This window comes from Eulemur rufifrons, chromosome 18, assembly GCF_041146395.1.
Source record: "Eulemur rufifrons isolate Redbay chromosome 18, OSU_ERuf_1, whole genome shotgun sequence".
NCBI classification, from domain to species: domain Eukaryota; kingdom Metazoa; phylum Chordata; class Mammalia; order Primates; family Lemuridae; genus Eulemur; species Eulemur rufifrons.
This window is the reverse complement of record NC_091000.1, coordinates 27831057-27849616: the sequence shown is the minus strand read 5'-3', so window position 1 is coordinate 27849616 and position 18560 is coordinate 27831057. Positions and strand designations below refer to the sequence as shown.

General features: G+C 38.5%; 1 protein-coding gene across 1 annotated transcript; it reads left to right on the top strand.

Annotated features, from left to right (window-relative positions):
• The first annotated feature begins 6605 nt into the window (after positions 1-6605).
• On the top strand, positions 6606-16793 carry MGARP (mitochondria localized glutamic acid rich protein). Its single transcript, XM_069493383.1, has 4 exons — positions 6606-6727; positions 10757-10860; positions 14575-14668; positions 16009-16793. Exons 1-4 carry the CDS (start codon positions 6646-6648, stop codon positions 16449-16451), a joined length of 723 nt encoding a protein of 240 aa, XP_069349484.1. The 5' UTR covers positions 6606-6645; the 3' UTR covers positions 16452-16793.
• Positions 16794-18560: the final 1767 nt, after the last annotated feature.

The following is an 18560-nucleotide window of genomic DNA, read 5'->3' as shown; positions in this document are numbered from 1 at the left end:
ACAGAGTGAGACTCTTGTCTCAAAAAAAAAAAAAAAAAATTAGCTGGACAACTAAAAATATATATATATAAAATTAGCTGGGCATGGTGGTGCCTGCCTGTAGCCCAGCTACTTGGGAGGCTGAGGCAGGAGGATCACTTAAGCCCAGAAGTTTGAGGTTCCTGAGAGCTAGGCTGACACCACGGCACTGTAGCCTGGGCAACAGAGTGAGACTCTGTCTCAAAAAAAAAAAAAAAAAAAAAAATCAATGCTGAAAGATTTACTCCTTTTATCAACTTTTAATTTCTAATCAAAACACTTATTCTTTAGTATATCAAGGATACATAACTAGTTTATTCCTCAAAATACAAAAGAACCCAGAGATTGTTTTCTTCTAAAAGGAGACATTTTGTTAAGTTAACAGATAAAGTTGAATCCTATTACCAGAGATTCTTCTGACTGTTTCCTTCAATTTGAATGATTTTCATTTGGGAGATTGTTTTTACTCACTGTCATGGCAACATGAAGTTTGTTGTCCCTATTTGTTTGTATGACTTTCATCCAATGATTTAGCAAACTGATTGTTTAGAAGAAGGGGAGAAGTGAAGATTAATAGACAAAATTTAAAATATATAATTGACCCTAAACAATGTGGGGGTTAAGGATACTGACCCCTCCCTCCCCCACACAAGCAGTCAATTCATATACAACTTTTTTTTTTTTTTTTTGAGACACAGTCTCACTCTGTTGCCTGGCAAGAGTATAGTGGTATCATCGTAGCTCACTGCAACCTCAAACTTGGAGAGCATATAAACCAGTCTCATAACTTTATAAATGCAAAACCAGAGGTGAAGAGTGATTTGCCCAACTTCACTCTGATAGGTAGAATAATGGACCACCAAGATGTTCATATCCTACTCCCTAGAACATACATATATGTTAGGTTATGTGACAAAGGGGAGTTAAAGTTGCACATGGAATTAAGTTTGCTAATCAGCTGATGTGGAGTGGGGGAGATTATCTTGGATTATCCATTTAGGCCCAGTGTAATCCCAAGGGTCCTTATAAGTGGAAGAGGGAAATGCAAGAGTGTGTCAGATTTAATGTGATGTGAGAAAGACTCAACCTGCCATTGCTTCTTTGAAGATGGAAGAAGGCCAACAGCCAAGGAATGTCAAGGAAATGAATTCTGCCCTAGAACCTCCGGAAAGGAACACAGTCCTGTTGGCACCTTGATTTTAGCCGAGTGAGACCTGTGTCAGATTTTTCACCTACAAAACTGAGATAATAAATTTATATTGTTTTAAACCACTAAGATCATTTTAGCAGCAACGTTAAGCTAATACTGTCAGAAAGTGATAGAGACAAAGAGGTCAAGTATCAACTCCCTATTTAGGGCACTCTTCACTAAAAGAAACACTTAAAAATTCACATATCTAAAGGGAATGGAAAAATGTATGACACTAGACATTTTAGAAACTTACAGCCTTAGGAGTAAATAAAATGTACCTTTAGTAAGCAATATCTAGTGTGTGCCTGGCCTTGAAAATAGAGCTACGCTGTGTGGATCTTCCTCTTGATTGTGCCTGTTTAATTCCAGGGGAGCCGTTCATGAAGACCAGGGCTATCCAAAAGAACTTTCCACAATGATGGAAACATCATCTGTGCTATCCAATACAGTAGCCACTAGCTACATGTGGCCGTTTACCATTTGGAATATAATTAGTGTGACTGAATTTTTAAAATTTTTTCTTTTCTTTCGGACAGAGTCTTACTCTGTTGGTGGCACTAGAGTGCAATGGCATTGTCATAGCTCACTGCAACCTTTAATTCCTAGACTGAAGTGATCCTCCTGCCTCAGCCTTCTGAGTAGCTGGGACTACAAGCAATTTTTTGTAGAGATGAGGTCTTGCTGGTCTCGGACTCCTGGCCTCAAGTGATACTCCTGTCTTGGCTTCTCAAAGTGCTAAGATTACAGGCATGAGCCACCATGCCCAGCCTCAAGCTATGTTTGTGTAAAAAGTTATGAGGTTGCAGAGTAACTCACAGACCCCAAGAACAGGAATGCACCTGAGCCCAGGAGTAACTGAGGCCTGGGAGTCAAACGTTATCAAGACTCTTGCTCTTGGCTGATATCTGTGCATCTGCTTTATTTCCTTTGCACATGGAACTTCTCTTCCCCAATCCACATTATAAAGAGAAGGCCACAGCAAATAATTTCCAGGTTACCTCTCAATTCAAGAGAGTAGCTGGACTGAGCAAGAATCATTCTGAATCTAAATTCCCCAGAAAAATTTAGCATTAACTGTGGCAGAGGATGACTCCTTCAGTAATAATGTAAAAGGAGAGTTTCCATGTAAAAGAGGATGCAGACAAAAATCATGTGTCAGGTACAGTCAAGTTTTTTATTAGGTCAAAATCAGGTAGACCTTTCTTAAGATTTAGTGTCTATGAAGTAGTCATTTAAATTGTTTTCTTAAGTTGCCATGGAAAAAACAGGCTGTATGAAACTAAGTTTCTAGTGTAAGAAGTTGTTAAATGTTGAGGCCCAGTGCGGTGGCATGTACCTGTAATCCCAGCACTTTGGGAGGCTGAGGTGAGAGGGTCACTTGAGACCAGCCTGGGGAACATAGCAAGACCTGCCATCTCTACAGAAAGAAAAAAAAAAAAAAATCAACCAGGCATGGGTAGCACGTGCTTGTAGTCCCGGCTACTTGGGAGGCTGAGGCAGGAGGATCACTTGAAGCCAGGAGTTTGAGGTTGCAGTGAGCTATGATCATGCCACTGTACTCCAGCCTGGGTGACAGAGCAAGACCCTGTCTCTAAAAAGTAAAGAAGTTGTTAAAGGTTGAATTGTGTCCCCCTAAAAGATATGCTGAAGTCCTAGCCTCCCTCCCAGTACCTCAAAAAGTGACTATTTGAAAATAGGTTCATTGCAAATGTAATTAGCGTTCATACTGGAGTAGGGTGGGCCCTTAATCCAATATGACTGGTATATTTAAGAGAAGAGACACAGACACATAGGGATAAGATGGTGATGTGATGATGGAGGCAGAGATAGGAGTGCTGAATCTATAAGCCAAGGATTGCCGGCAAACAGCAGAAGCTAAAAAAGGCAAAGAAAGATTCTCCTGTATAGGTTTTAGAGGGGAAACGGCCCTGTCAACACTTTAATTTCAGGCTTCTAGCCTGCAGAATTGTTAGAGAATAAATTTCTGTTTTAAGCCATCTCAGTTTGTAGTAATTTGCTATAGCCTTAGGAAAATATATGGAAGTGTTAGGGAATCTCATGTTTATTTTGCTGCAGAAGAGAAAGTGGTGAATAGATGGGGTTGAATACTGATTGACCTTGAAGAATAGTTTAAGAATTTACCATGTTGATTACCTTTTCTCCTTCATTTTATCTAAATAGTTTCTACCTTCAAAAGGATGCTTATCAGGACTTTTGTAATTGCTTGCCAATTTGTCTTCCTGGATACTCTTCTAAATTGTTTCAATTTATATCAATACTGATCTGTCAAAACATACAGTTAAAGCCTGAGCATTGAGTGTTAAGAAAAACTTAGCTGTTTCTAGTTTTCTGTGGAGTCTAGCAAATCAGTCAGTCTTTGGAAATTGCTTTTAGTCATATAACACTTAAATCTTGAAAGTATAATTAATATTGCCAGCAGAGGACTCTTAGAGTATGTTTCGAGACCAATATCATCTTTGTCAACAATCACAGTTAGGTGGAACTCATCTAAGGCAAGCTGAGTTACCTCTGACCCTGGATTGTTTTTCCAACCGGACCAAGAAAAATGTCAAGGATGTGCTCAAGGGCAACGTTATAAACAATGCGACTAACAGCTGGGAAGCTATTCCCTGAGCCTTAGAGTCTTTTACAGCAAAGACCTAATATTAAAATTCTCTTGGGTTTGGGAGAAACAGCTTGCTACAGAGTGAATTTGACAACCTGAGGGCATGTCCTCTTTGGGGAAGTGTTTCATTAAGATGGGAAAAGAGTTTGTCTTTAAAATGGAAAGCCACATATCCTACAGGAGCAGTAGAGTACAGATAAATTCTCTTCAACCTGAGAGGCATGAGCTTTTAACTAAGAAAATAATTGGGAGAAGTGGCACTATTTATCTCAAGGTTCTTTTATGTCCCAGCTGGGATGGCCACATCCAACCTAGAGAGCATGATATGCCCCCCACTGGACCTTACCATCTAGTAAAAGATGGTAGAATACAATGACTCTCGTCACGTGCCACACTGGAAGGCAGCACAGTAGCAGGGGAGCCTTGAGCTTAGGCTGGAAGTCTGAATCTAGTACTGCCTTCTCCTACTAGCTGAGCACATTTTTATGTAATGTGCTTTAGGGCTCACATCAACCCTATGAATAAAGAAATTATCCACATTTTACTTAGACCAGCAAATCAGACCAGGTATGTGATTCCCAAACTCATGCTCTTAACCACAGTATTATACTACCTCAGTTTTCTCATAGGTAATACAGGGATAATCAACATTCCCCCACTGCCTTAGGATTGTTAAATAGATATGACAATGCTTTGGGGAAAGTTTTTAAAGCCTTATATATATATATATACATTATTTTTGCATTGTTTAAACCAATTTGATTTTGGCCAAAGCCCTTAGGCTGCATTTATTATGGATACTTGATCAGAGGATTCTTTGTGATCATTGACCCCATTGATGGTGGGCTTGGCAGCTACCCCTGAGAAAAGATGTGCTTCCATGTCTCTGTAACCTGAAACTATAACCTCTGTGAGTGACAGCAGAAATCTTATCTTGTTCATTGAAGAAAGCCCTGGAACAGTGATTATCACATAATAGATACTTGATAAATATTTGTAAGATAAATTATCTTACATGAATCCTCAGCATCTAGCACAGTCCCTAGCACATTATAAACATTTTGACAGAATCTATTACACAGTTTGACTGATGGAGGTTGGGTGGCTACTGTGGAACCTGGGGGCGAGCCAGAAAACCTCAGACTATACCAGACTCTGATCCTACAATTGAATTCTAAAGGGAAGCTTAGAACAGTATCCTGGGAGTCATAATTTACAAATGTTTACTCAGAACATTTTTAGGGGAGCCTTAGGATTTAATGCTTACAACATATTAAATAACAATATAATGCATCCTTTACTGCCTTTGACTATTTTCTGTCTCTGAAAAGTAAAAATTCAGGAAAGAATGAGCCATAGTGGTAAGCGAACATGGTTTGATTTGTCAGTCTGTACCAGCAGCTGGCAGTTGATTAAACATTCTATGCCATCAGTGAGGTAGTTAATTACAAATTGCCGGAGGATGTGTACTTGACGCTGGTCAAATGTAGCAAGCATACTAATAATCTGTGTTTGGCTCTTTCAAGACTACCAACTTCTTGGATGGTCTGGGTATCTGGTCCCTTCTTGTGTTGCTTGGAAGTCTAAACTTGACCCTTTATTAACTACAGATTACCTACTTGCATTACCTACTTGCCCTTGTTAAGTATTTAATCACTAAGAGTAGCTAACTATGCTATCCAAAAAACTGGCCTGATCATTGACTTGTACTGTTTGTGTGAGAATATGTTAAATATTATTGAAATTGGCTTCAGGACTATAACTTCTGAGAAATGTTCATTCACAAAGCAAATGAACAAATATTGTGCTTGTTACATACCAGGAGAACTTGGAGCTAGAAATACTATGATCATGTTCTTTTTTTAAAAAAAATTCATGACCATAGGTAAATAAATCCTTGGACATTCTCCACTACCTGGTGGTGTCATTTGCTAAAGAGAATAATTGCCACCTCCCTCAGAGGGTTGGAGTGAGAATTAAAGGGATATATATGAAAGTGCTTTACAAACTGTCAAGTGCCAAACATACATAAGGGATTATTATAGTAGGAAACCATCCCTTACAAAGATTTGTCATTTAGAAAATGTTATAAATTATTGGTTTCCATATTCAAAACATGACAAATTCTTGTGGCCATGACAAAGTAAGTAATTGAAATCTAGGGGAAGAAACTAAAAATTTAGCATTTTTAGTTAATGTGGAAATACTAATTTACATCCCATAGAGAAATATACAGAGCTTTTGGAGTTTATATTTCAAATCGTTGTGACAGTGAATTGCCTAGAAATTCAACCATTGCCTGGGGGTTTTCTTAGGATTCTGAACATGGCCCAGTGCACTAAGGTAAGGCTGAGGCCACCCCTCCCCTCGGTGCATCTGCAAGAAACTTCCCTGTACCCTTTCCTCTCCTGGGAAAGCTAACGGACTGCGTGAGATGAAGTGTATTCAGATTGCATCCAGCATGATAAACTATGTCCTTTTCTTAATCCCGATGCGATTCCCATAACTTTTCCAGCCTGCCTGCTCTGAGGAGTTACACTCAGTGGAATACAATAAGTTAGGCAGGTGACCGCAACTTCCAGACGCCCGATCCCTTTTCTGAGATGCCGCCATCAGATTTCCAGACCCGGAGGAAAGCAGTGGAGCTAGAGACGGGTTTGCGGAGGGTGGTGCGGGCTACAAACTCCTACCCACCTCCCTGGGGCCGCCGGGGAGGGGCGGGGCGGGGCGCTGCGCGGCCACAGCCTGTGCGCGTCTGGGCAGCGCGCATCCAGCCACCGAGGCTGCAGCGCTGCGCACGGCGGGCGCGATGTATCTCCGCAGGGCAGTCTCCAAGACCCTGGCGCTGCCTCTGAGGGCGCCCCCCAGCCCCGCGCCGCTCGGGAAGGACGGTGAGTGCGTGCGTAAGGAGCGTCTCTCCGGCGGTCAAGGCCAGAGGAGGGCCGGCGTCCCCGAACCCGCCGGCACACTGTTGGCTACACCTGACCCGAACAACAAAAGCCTGGATCGGAGGTGGGGGAGGAATGGGGGAGAGTCTCGAGAAAGACGTCCCGGAGTTCTTGGAGACTTTGAACGTAGGGAACCTTTCCAGTGTTACCAGACTAGATTTTCTGGGTTCGAATCGTGATCTCGGGCAAGTGGTTTTTAACCTGTTTCCTCATCTGTAAAATGGGGACGATAATGGATGTGAGTTTAAATAAGTTAATAGGTAGTTAAAAGCACTTAGATACGCTTAGCACTGGCTAACACATACTTGCAGCTTGCCACTTTTATTATTAAGGACCAGTTAGCTCTATGGCCTCAAGAGGAAGCAGAGGATGGGTGGGAAGGTGGACACTGACGGGGAGCCCGGCGGGGCGCGTGCCAGGAGGGCGTGCGGCGCAGTAGCCGATCGGTAAATGCTCGTGGAGTAAATCAACTGGAGACTTGGCCGGGTGTCGGCACCCCGCGAGCGCCGGGCCCTGAGTATCTATCTTCGCCAGAGAAGCGGCCTTCGGGGCCCTTTCCTTTGAGTTAGCAGAGAGTCCTGCAGCTATTGAGCTGCTTGGCTCTGTCGTCCAGGTACCCCCTCACCTTTGCATTTGGGGATGGGTGGGAACAGAGGGCGCACTCAGAAATTTTCCAAAGGGGAAGTTGCAGTGTGAGTTGGAAGCTTATTAAACAAAACTTGGCATATAGGAAAGCGCCTACTATAGTGCCTGGAACATAGTAGGTGCTTAATAGGTGTGCGAAAGAAAGATTGTTTTTCCTTCCCCGCAGCCGGCGGCTCCGGGACCAAGATCGCTGCGGCGCAGCTCTGTCCCCGCCGCTCTTTCCTCGTCCTCTTCCGTCCTCGCTGTCTTTGCCATCCCTGCTATGGGGACTGCTCTTGGACGACCTCGCGAAAAGTTCTTAATTCTCCATTCACTTCGCCTCACTACTGAGGATTCCGAGGTGGCTCTAGTCCAGAGGGTGGATTCGGGCCGGAGAGAGAGACTCCCGCGAAAAATTCCATGGGCCAATTTTTTTTCGCTTTGATTAGGCCTGTGTTGGTGGTGGTGGGAGAGAGGGAGGGAGGCCTTCCAGTTAGCTCTATTTTTCTTCTAAAATGCTGATGGGAGGAAGTGGCCCCACGAGTATCAGAAATAAGATGACTTCGTTTTCCTTCATCTATACTAAATAAGATAGAGCAACATATTTTTTCACTAATGAAGTAGGAAGAAGCCTTTTATTTTAAACTAAAGAAGATAACGGGGCTGTTCTGATAGGGGAGGGTGGGAAAAAAGGTGAGACCCCTGACCGTGGCCCCCATCGACATCACATACGAACACAATTTTTGTAACTGCACAAGTTTTGAATAATTTCCTCCCCAACTTGGGGCAAAATAAAAGTAGTTTAAAAATTGTAAATAACCTAGTCAGCAATACTGGTTGTAAAAGTACTGGTGTTTCTCTAATTTTCATCTAATTACTATTTTGGTAGCAGTGATTTGTGTATTTTGAGAACTATTACTGACTGGAAATAAATTTGTCTTCAATCACGGAGATTAATTAAACCTTTATTGATACGTTCTGCTTTGATGAAAAAGTTGTTTCAGTCTCATTGAAGGATAAATTTTTAACTGTCTCATTAAATTTTGTTCTCTCCTTTTTGCTTTTAAAATTGTGTAATTTTTAATGAATAATTTAGATTTATAATAATCACTGGGAAAAAAACAGGTAAAATAGAAAATAAAATTCACCTGTAATCCTACCACTCATTTTAAATTTAAAATATTTAAATTTTAGTATAATTAGTTTTCCAGACTTGTTTTTTATCTTCATACATTTTTTTCCCTTATTCCCATTGCTTCCAGAAATCTGGGATAGTCCCATATAGAGTATTTTGCTGTGATGTTTCACTTAATATATTGCAAATACTTTCTCATCTAAGTTAATATTTTTCTTCAAAAATTATAAAGTCTATTTGTTTCACATTGTATGAATTCATGTATATCTAATTAATCAATCCTTATTGAATAGTTCCCATTTCATTGCTATTTTAAGTAACTTGGCTGTAATTGTATTTGTATTTAAGTCTACTTAAATCTCTGATAATTTTCTTTAAAAATGTTTTTGAATTTCTGTCTGAAAAATACAACAGCTATATATTTCCTGTTTGATCACAGATTTATTTTCAAGCCAAAAAAATTCCCACCACAAGTCAAGGTCATAATCTGTTATCACAGCCTCTTGGGCACATTTGAAAGGGAAAATGTTTTTTCCAAGGAATGACCACTTATATCCTAACAAAGAACATTGTGATTTTGCTACTATGAAAGTTTGTAACCAGTGCAAATGTCTTAAGATGTGCCCTCTGCAAGTCATGATCTCCCAATAGTCCCTGCACCCATACTCCTTATGTTAGGCCACATCAAATGACAGGTTGAATGAACATCTCTAATCTGAAAATCTGAAATCTAAAATGCTCCAAAATCTGAAACTTTTTGAGCACCAACACAATGTCACAAGTGGAAAATTCCACACAGAGATACTAAACACAAACTTTGTTTCATGCACAAAATTATTAAAAATATTGTACAAAATTACTTTTAGGCTATGTGTATAATATGTATATGAAACAAATGAATTTCATGGTTATATTTGGGTCTTATCCCTAAGATAGCTCATTATCTATATGCAAATATTCCAAAATCCAAAAAAATCTGAAATCCAAAACACCCCTGGTCCCAAGCATTTTGGATAAGGGATATTGAACCTGTAGTTTGCACTTTCCAGGTCACCCAACTCTCATGCCTCTGCACGTGTTGTCCCTTCTCCCTCCAATGCCATTTCTCCTTCCCTTATTTATCTGACAAACTCCTACTTTCCCTCAAAACTCAGATCATGTCTCTTCAATTGTTACAGCACCGTGAGCCACCTACCTGAGTTTTTTCTCTGCATTTTCATCTGCTTAACATCTATTACAACATTTGTCATACTGTATCACAATTATTTGTCTGCATGTCCATTCCCTCCTTCTAGACTGTGAGCTGCTTGAGGCTACGGACCTTGTCTGTCTTGTTCACAGTTGTATCTTTAATGCTTCTAACAATTCCAAACACATAGTAGGTGCTCAACTGTATTTGTTGAATGAATACATAAATGTCTCTACTTCTTTGTCTTTAAAATAAGGAATTTGAGCTATATGCAGTTTAAACTCCTTCCAGCTTTCAGTCTATTATAAAAATTCCAATTCCAGGGCATTATGGGATGTACAAACTCTAGCACTACAGAAAAATATATTTAAATATGATAATATAGTACTTTTATCTATTTCTATTAGTTTGTATAGAATTGCACTTCTATTTCAAATACAACCTTGTTGCAACATTTGGCTTTAAAAAGCTTTTATCTACACACTGTTGCTTTATATTAGAAAAATTGAGGTTTCTTCCTATATCTACATTTGTATTTATACAAATATGTTGAATTCCTATATGAAATAAAACGTAAATGTTTTATTTAACAAAAATATAAATTTTATTACATTTTGGGCACAAATATATTTAATTCACTTTTTTGAGAAATAATTATTTCCACTGACTCCTGTAGTGAAGCATATACAGTAAATGGATTTCTTTTGCTGACATGCATTTTGTTGCTCTGTTAATATTGCTTAGTCCTTCTGTCATTTCTCCTGACCCACACCTGCACCCCTTCCAAGAGAGCATGATGCTGAGCATTAAGATGACAGGTTTCACAAGTACTTATCAAATTAGATTGGGAAAATGTCAAGTGGAATTATTACTCTGCCTTGTAATACTGTGTTCCCTTAAGCTAAAATCCCTTGATGTTAATAGATTCTAGGTCCACTGAGGGGAAATTTTTTAAAAGATGTAATAATTTAAAATAGTTTTGCTTAAGTGGTGAAGCTAACTGTGTTCAAACTTGTTTTCCTAGCATCTCTTCGCCGGATGTCCTCTAATAAATTCCCTGGATCATCTGGATCAAATATGATTTATTATCTGCTTGTAGGTGTCACAGTCAGTGCTGGTGGATATTATGTAAGTGATTAAGTAACCATAATTTTCAGGAATTCATGTATTTTACAACCTGTGGTTAAAGGAATGTCAAGATCAGGACATGGGATTAAATAAGTATACAACACAGCAATAGGTTTAAGTGTCATCAAGGATACACATCTGAGAAATACATTGCAGTCAGAAATATAAGGTTTTCATAAGAACATATTAACTAAATTATTATCAAGATTTTTCTAATTTTAAAATCAACATTTTTTTTGCCCTATACCTTAAGGACAATAACAACATTTTTTAATACCACTAATATGGATGAATTTGAGTGAAAACAATGTCATTATAAATGCTAACAATAATAGCTGACATTTGTTTATCATATGCCAGACTCGAGGCTCATTTAATAATCACAACAATTCTATAAGGTAGGTACTATTATTAACAGTTAAAAAGACCTGTTTTGAAAGATTAACTTTAAAAAAAAATTAATAGATATTTTTAGAGCAGTTTTAGGTTACCGAAAAATAAGTGAAAAGTACAGAAAGTTCCCATATACCTCCTCCCAGCCCCCTCTTCCTTTCCCTATTAACATATTGCATTAATGTTGTACATTTGTTATAATTGATGAGCCAATATTGATACATTACTATTAATCAAAGTCGATAGTTTGCATTAGGGTTCACTCTTTGTGGTGTATATTCTATGAGGTTTAACAAATACATGACATGTATCTACCCCTGTATAATAGTATCATACAGAATAGTTTCACCGCCCTAAAAATCCCTGTACTCCACCTATTCGTCCCTTCTTCCTTCCTCCCAGTCTTTTTACTGTCACCTTAATTTTTTTCAGTTTTATATTTTTACATAGTTTTATTATTTTGTTTTTTAAATTTTATTTATTTATTTATTTATATTTATTTTTTATTTATTTTTAAGACAAGCTCTTGTTCTGTTGCCCAGATTAGAGTTCAGTGGTGTCATCATAACTCACTGCAGCCTCAAACTCCTGGGCTCAAGCAATCCTCCTGCCTCAGTCTCCAGAGTAGCTGGGACTACAGGTGCCACCACACCCAGCTAATTTATTTAGTTTTTTGTAGAGATGGGGTCTCACCAGACTGGTTTATAAAAATTTTAGTATATTTTAAATGCTTATACTTAATAAATAAATATCATTTTAAAATAGTATAAATTTGAAAAGTCTCAATTTGAGACTCTGTCTTCTAACGGGCCTTTACTCTGTGCTCTAATGTGCTGGATTTGGAAAAGCTAGATTCTCTGGGCCTCACATGAGGGTGAATTATTCTAGTATTGTATCTCTTCAATTCTGCCTGAAGTCAATCTTTTCTCATCATGTAGTTTAGCCCCTTGAGTGGTAAGACTAATGTCCCTTGGGACGTTGCTGCTGGGATGGTCATTTCAGGGATGCGAACCTGTGCGCCGGTTCAGTTTTAGTGCACTGAGAACTGAGGGTGCTGACTCAGCATATCAGTCCTGTAGGGTATCAGGAGCGCCTGCCCAACTAGGAAAATATTCCCTGATTTTATACAATGATGTGATTGTCATTCCTTTTGATCCTGTTTCCTGCACAGGTTTCAAAGCCAAATAGTTCAAGTCTGAATTCACTAAACCTTGGGAAGTTTGTTTTAAAAGGGCCACTTGGCATCATTTCCACCCCTGGTTATGAATTTTCCATTTTTACAGTATAATTTTAATACTATAAAATGGTTTGTAATTTGCATGATACAATTTTTTAATAAGGTGCTTGGTGTCTGATTATTAAAAATTTAGAAAATACGATATATAAATATATTAATAAAAAAATTTGTAATCCTACCACTAAGAGTTAAACCACTACCAATATTTTTTTAATTGTACTTTTTTTTTTTTTTTTTTTGAGAGAGGGTCTTACTATGTCACCCACACTGGAATGCAGTGGCATCCTCATAGCTCACTGCAACCTTGAAACCTTGAACTCCTGGGCTCAAGTGATCCTCCTGCCTCAGCCTCCTGAGTAGCTAGGACTGACTACAGGCATGCACCACCAGACCTGGCTAATGTTTAAAAAAAATTTTTTTAGAGATTGGGTCTCACTGTGTTGCTCAAGCTGATCTCAAATTCCTGTCCTCAAGTAATCCTCCTGCCTTGGCCTCCCAAAGTGCTGGGATTACAGGCATGAGCCACCATACCTGGCATTAAATTATACTTTTATTATAAGTGTTATATTAATATTTTACAAAGGCATACCAAATATTAAAGTAACCCAATACAAGGAACCCTCTTCACCAAACACCATTTAAACATAAATGATTGATTTAGTTTTTTATTAAATCCATTTAACATTTTGAGTAGAGATTTTATGGATCTCTGGACTGGCTGCCCTTTCTCAAATTATCAACTCTAAGACTACCAACATTTTTTTAAAAAGCTGGAGTAATATAAACAACATTATCTGAATAATGAGATTTTCATTTTTTAATATTGTTGTCTAATATGAATACAAGCCAAAGAAGACTACTTGAATATGAAATGAAAGGAAGCCTGCACATTTTGTCTATGATTAAGATAGCTTTCTTCCCAATACTGTTTCTTAAGTAACCTACAGTCAGGTCATATTGTTGCTTTTAATGACCTAATCTTAGCTTACCTAAGGAATCTTCATGAGAATCTAGCAATATGTCATTTTGGAAGATTTTCTTAAACTTTTTATTGTGAGATAATTGAGATTCAATGCAGTTATTGGAAATAATACAGAGAGATCTCATATACCCTTGATCTTGTTTCCCCAATGATAATTTCTTTCATAACTATAGTATAATATCACAACCAGGAAACTGACACTGATACAACCCATTGATCTTATTCACATTTCACCTGTTTGATATGCACTCATTTGTGAGTGTATATTTGATTCTATGCAGTTTTATCAAATGTGGATCTATGTATTTGCCACCACTATCAAAATATAGGACACTTCCATCACCACAAAGATCCCTTGAGTTGTCCTTTTATAATGGTACCCACTTCCCTTCTGCTCCTGCTCTTCCTTCCCTTCCCTTCCTAACCCCTGGCAACCATTAATTTGTTTCTCTACTTTTGTCATTTCAAGAATGTTTACATAAAATGGAATCATAATGTACATAATCTTCCAAGATTGGCTTTTCACTCAGCACAGTTACCTGGAGATTCATCCAAATTGTCCCATGTATCTACAGTTCATTCCTTTTTACTGCTGAGTAGTGTTTGATGTTATGGATGGACCATGGTTGGTTTAACCATTCATTCATCCACTGTAGGCCATCTGAACTGATTCCAGTTTTTGGCTGTTACAAATAAAGCTGTCATGAACATTTGTGCACAGGTTTTGTGTGAACCTAGATTTCCATTTCTCTAGGATAAAAGCTGGAGGATTTTGTAAATGCCTGCCAGGATATTTTGGCCCTAGCATAATTTACTTTTTTCATCTTGTCTTCTTTCTATTTGCTCTGCATGTTTTCAGTGATTTTTGACTACTGTTAGAGCATCTGTTTCTTTCCTTTTTTAAGCACCCTATTTAATGACAAAGGTTTCCAAAGGGGAAGTAAAAGAGCAAATGGTATGCATTGGTTTCCCTTCTTTGCTACATTGGGATTATGGTTTAAACTTCTAATGATTATTACACGGAGAATTGTATATACCTTTGAAGTTGGCATGACGAATCTTAAAGCTCAAGAAGTAAACCTAAGCACATCTTTGCTTTCAGACTTATAAGACAGTAACATCGGAGCAAGCCAAACACACGGAACATATAACAAATCTGAAAGAAAAAACAAAAGCAGAGTTACATCCACTTCAAGGTAAGGTGAATTTCTTAATTTTTTATTTTCATTTATTTTTTGAGGCACTAATTCCTATTATCATCTTAGCCTAGCAACAAACAGTATTTGCTTTTGGCTTCTTTACTAACGTAATCCAGGATGGCTCTGGGTAGGATATCATTTAGAAAGAAAACCCCAACCAAAATCTAAAGAATATTGTTATACCTTTTGGATGAGTGCATTTGATAAATGAACACATTTTACATTTACACTGCTGACCAGTGGCTTTGACCTCTTTGTGTGGTAATATTATTTTCCCCTGCTAAGGCATCCATTCATGCAGGCATAATTTACTATCTGTCTCTCTCAGCAGCTTGACCTTTTGTTTCTCTCATTACTTTTTAAAATCATAAAACTAATTTTTCTTTCTGTTTTGGCTAAGACCACCTGTGTGTCTTTGCCCAAAGTACATTTGACATTAGTAGAATCAGTTGTGTATATCGAGTCCCTCGGTTGATGAAATAATGGCCACGGGAACAGAAACTTTATGTTTTCACCCTAATGTGTATTTCTTGCCTTAAACTGCTTGCTTTAAACCATACTTTTTTCCCCCATCTCAACTATAATGCCATTATTATCAATTACTATGATCACTATTTAAAGACAGAGATATTAGCTGCTCACGAACCAGTTTTAACCTATTAATCATGACAATAATAAGAAACAGAATATCATCAATAAATATTATTGAATATAATCAGAAGAAGGTTGTTTGTAATAATAAAGCATTTTCATTGCACTTTATTGGTTTTAAGTCCCCTATCATACACATTATTTTAATTAATCTTCACAATAGCCCTGTGAGGTAGATATTATCAATATCCCTATTTTACAGATGACAAAACTGAGGTTGACAGAGGGTTAGCGATTCCCCAGAGTCACCAGCTAGCAACATGGCTGCTCTTTCATGCTCTTTCACATAAAAACTCAAATAGGTTGGCTATTTATTTTCATATTCTTTGTATTTGAATAAGTAATATATCATATGTTTTTTTTAAGTTCAAAAGTTTACAGAAAAGCATATCCCTCATCTCCCAAGAGGCAACCAGTAAAACCAGTTTCTTTTCATCCTCCTGGAGAAAGTCTTTGCAAATACAACTATCTAGGTATATAACTTACCCCCTTTTTGTCCTAACACAGATAGTACCATACTGTACACATTGTTCTTTCCTTGCTTTTTCACCTGAGAGTCTACCTTGAAGACCATTACATACCAGTGCATGTAGATCTGTCTTACTTTTCAAAATGACTGCGCAGTATTCAATTGTATCCCCATGCTCTTTAAATTAATACTTTGCTTAATGGACTGAATCTTAAAGGTGAAAAAGAGAATGTTGTGGAAGCTGAGAAAGCAAGTTCAGAAGCCCCTGAAGTATCTGTAGTGGAAGCTGAGGTGGTAGGTGCTGAAGAAATTCCAGGTGCTACAGCTGCAGTCCTAACAGAGGCTTCAGCCTGTCCAGGCGGTTTGGAGGCTGCTCCAGAGACAACAGCAGTTGGGGCTGAAACTGCGCCAGAGGTTACAGACGCCGCGATGGGTGAAACCACAGAAGTCAACACTGAAACGACCCCAGAGATTACACATGCAGCTCTGGATGAAGCTGTCGCCATCACTAATGATAAAGGTACAACAGAGAACAAAAGCTCTGATGAATATGCTGAGCTAGAAGAAGAAAATTCTCCACCTGAGTCAGAACCCTCTGCTGGGGATGGTTTGCAGGAAGAAGCCAGTGTTGGTTCTGAGGCTGCCTCAGCTCAAGGCTAATCTCATGCCGGTAGACATGTCAGCAAAAAATGCCATAGTGTCTGATAGGTGTGTTTGTATTTTCAGTAAGCTTAGTTTTAAAAAAAGACTTCTTTTCTAGAAAGCTTTAATGTACCTTGAAGGTTTTTGGTATCTACTGATAGATTTTAGGATTGAGAGATTTGAAATTTTTTATGTCTTAATGGTTTACTAGTCTCTGAGATCAGAATATGACATTGCAGTAAAGAGCTTAAATAGTTTCATCTTTGAATTTAAATTTTATAAGAGAGGAATTGAGCTATATATACAACCTGTATTTACTTTAATTTTGCTATATCTTTACCTTACTTTATTGTATGTAGATCTGGAATATTGAGTTTGATTTGAACTCATTTAAATAAAATTAGAAAATCTTCAGTGCTTCTACTTTTATTCACTAATATTTATATGTATAAATAGTATATTATATATTAACATATACACATATAACATCACATGCGGAAATTAAGCTTTTGTAATATTATTGAAGAAAGAACATATAATCTATGGAGAACTCTGTGTGTAACAAAATATTTGCCCTTTCCCCATCTACATTACATAGGGGGCTATGCAGATATTGTCCATTCAGCTCAGTTCAGTCCAGTTTGAACAATATTTATTGAGGATTTGCACTTCATGCCAGGAATCATTCATTCATTCATTCATGTGTTCAACAACTATTAGCTGAGCACCTACACCTATTAGGTACTGTTTTCAGTGCTCCCCAGCTTATATTTTGGAGTGGAACCATATAATAAACAAGATAAATAAGAAAACTATATAGTATGTTAGATACTGATAAGTGCTAGGATAAAAGGAATGAAAATAAAGGGATTTTAAGTGTTGGTTAGTGGTGGAAGTTTTAATTCTAGATAGAGTGGCCAGAGAAAGCCTTACTTGGAAGGTGTATTTTGAGTAAAGACCTAAAAGATATATAAGGGACCTTCTCATGAAGACATGGTGAGGGGGAGTGGATCATTCCAGGTGACAAAACAGACAAGTGCAGAGGACCTGAAGAAGGAACGTGCTGGAGAATTTGAGGAATTTCGAGGTGGCCAGTGTGGCTGAAGTGGAGTGAAAAAGGGGGAGAGTCACTGGAGGTGATCGTAGAGAGAAAGGGAGTGTTTAGGCAGGGATGGCTAGATCATGCAGGGTCATGTAAGATTTTGGCTATTACTTGGAGTAAGTTGGGAAATTGTAGTGAATGCTGCTGATGCTCCACCTAGATCCCCTTAATGGGGCCCCTTAACTGGGTACATTTACCCCCAGCTGCTATGAGTGTTACACACACACCCCAACCCCCATCCTCACCCCATGCAGCTCGCAACCAGTGGCTGACTGGCATAGTGGCACAAAAGGTGGAGCCAACTCTGCAGTACAGTTCATGCTCCAGAGCTCCCCAAGGGTCAGGTTGAGGCTGGTCTCCAGCTGAGATTACATCCTTAGCTTTTCCCCCTGCCCTTTCCTGCTTTCCTTTCTCTGTTCTCCTGAGAACACTCCCCTTAAGATAATTGATACTGGATGTGGCCCCAGGAAGCAGGTGCTAAGAGAAGAATTCTGGACTTGTATCACTCTTCAGCTAGGTGGCAACGAGGACCCCATCACTGGTGGTAGTTGGAGGATTGCCAGTCCCCGGCATTTGTAGCAATGTGATTAGTAAGATTGTCACTCATGGTAAAGCAGGGCTGGATATAGGTGGAAAGTGATATACTGGCTAGCTTAATGCCTCTGGAATTTGAGAGGTACAAAGAAAAAGTGACTATAAGGACTTAATCATGACTCTGACATACAGGATGGTACCTTGTATTGGTTTTGAATTTGTCTCAAAATCAACTCTGCATTAGACTCATAAGTCTAAGGCCTATGGTTCCATTAAAGGGATGCTGTTTTACTAAACACTCTGCAAAAGGGAGCAGAAACACCACCCAGTACCCCTCTTACAGAACTTACACACACACAGATACATTTTTTCCCATTTTGGTTAGGATGGTTTCTACTACAAATAACAGAAAACAACTCAAGGAATTAAACAACGGAGATAATATAACTAGATATCCAGGGTTGGCGTATTCCATGGCCCAGTCATCAAGA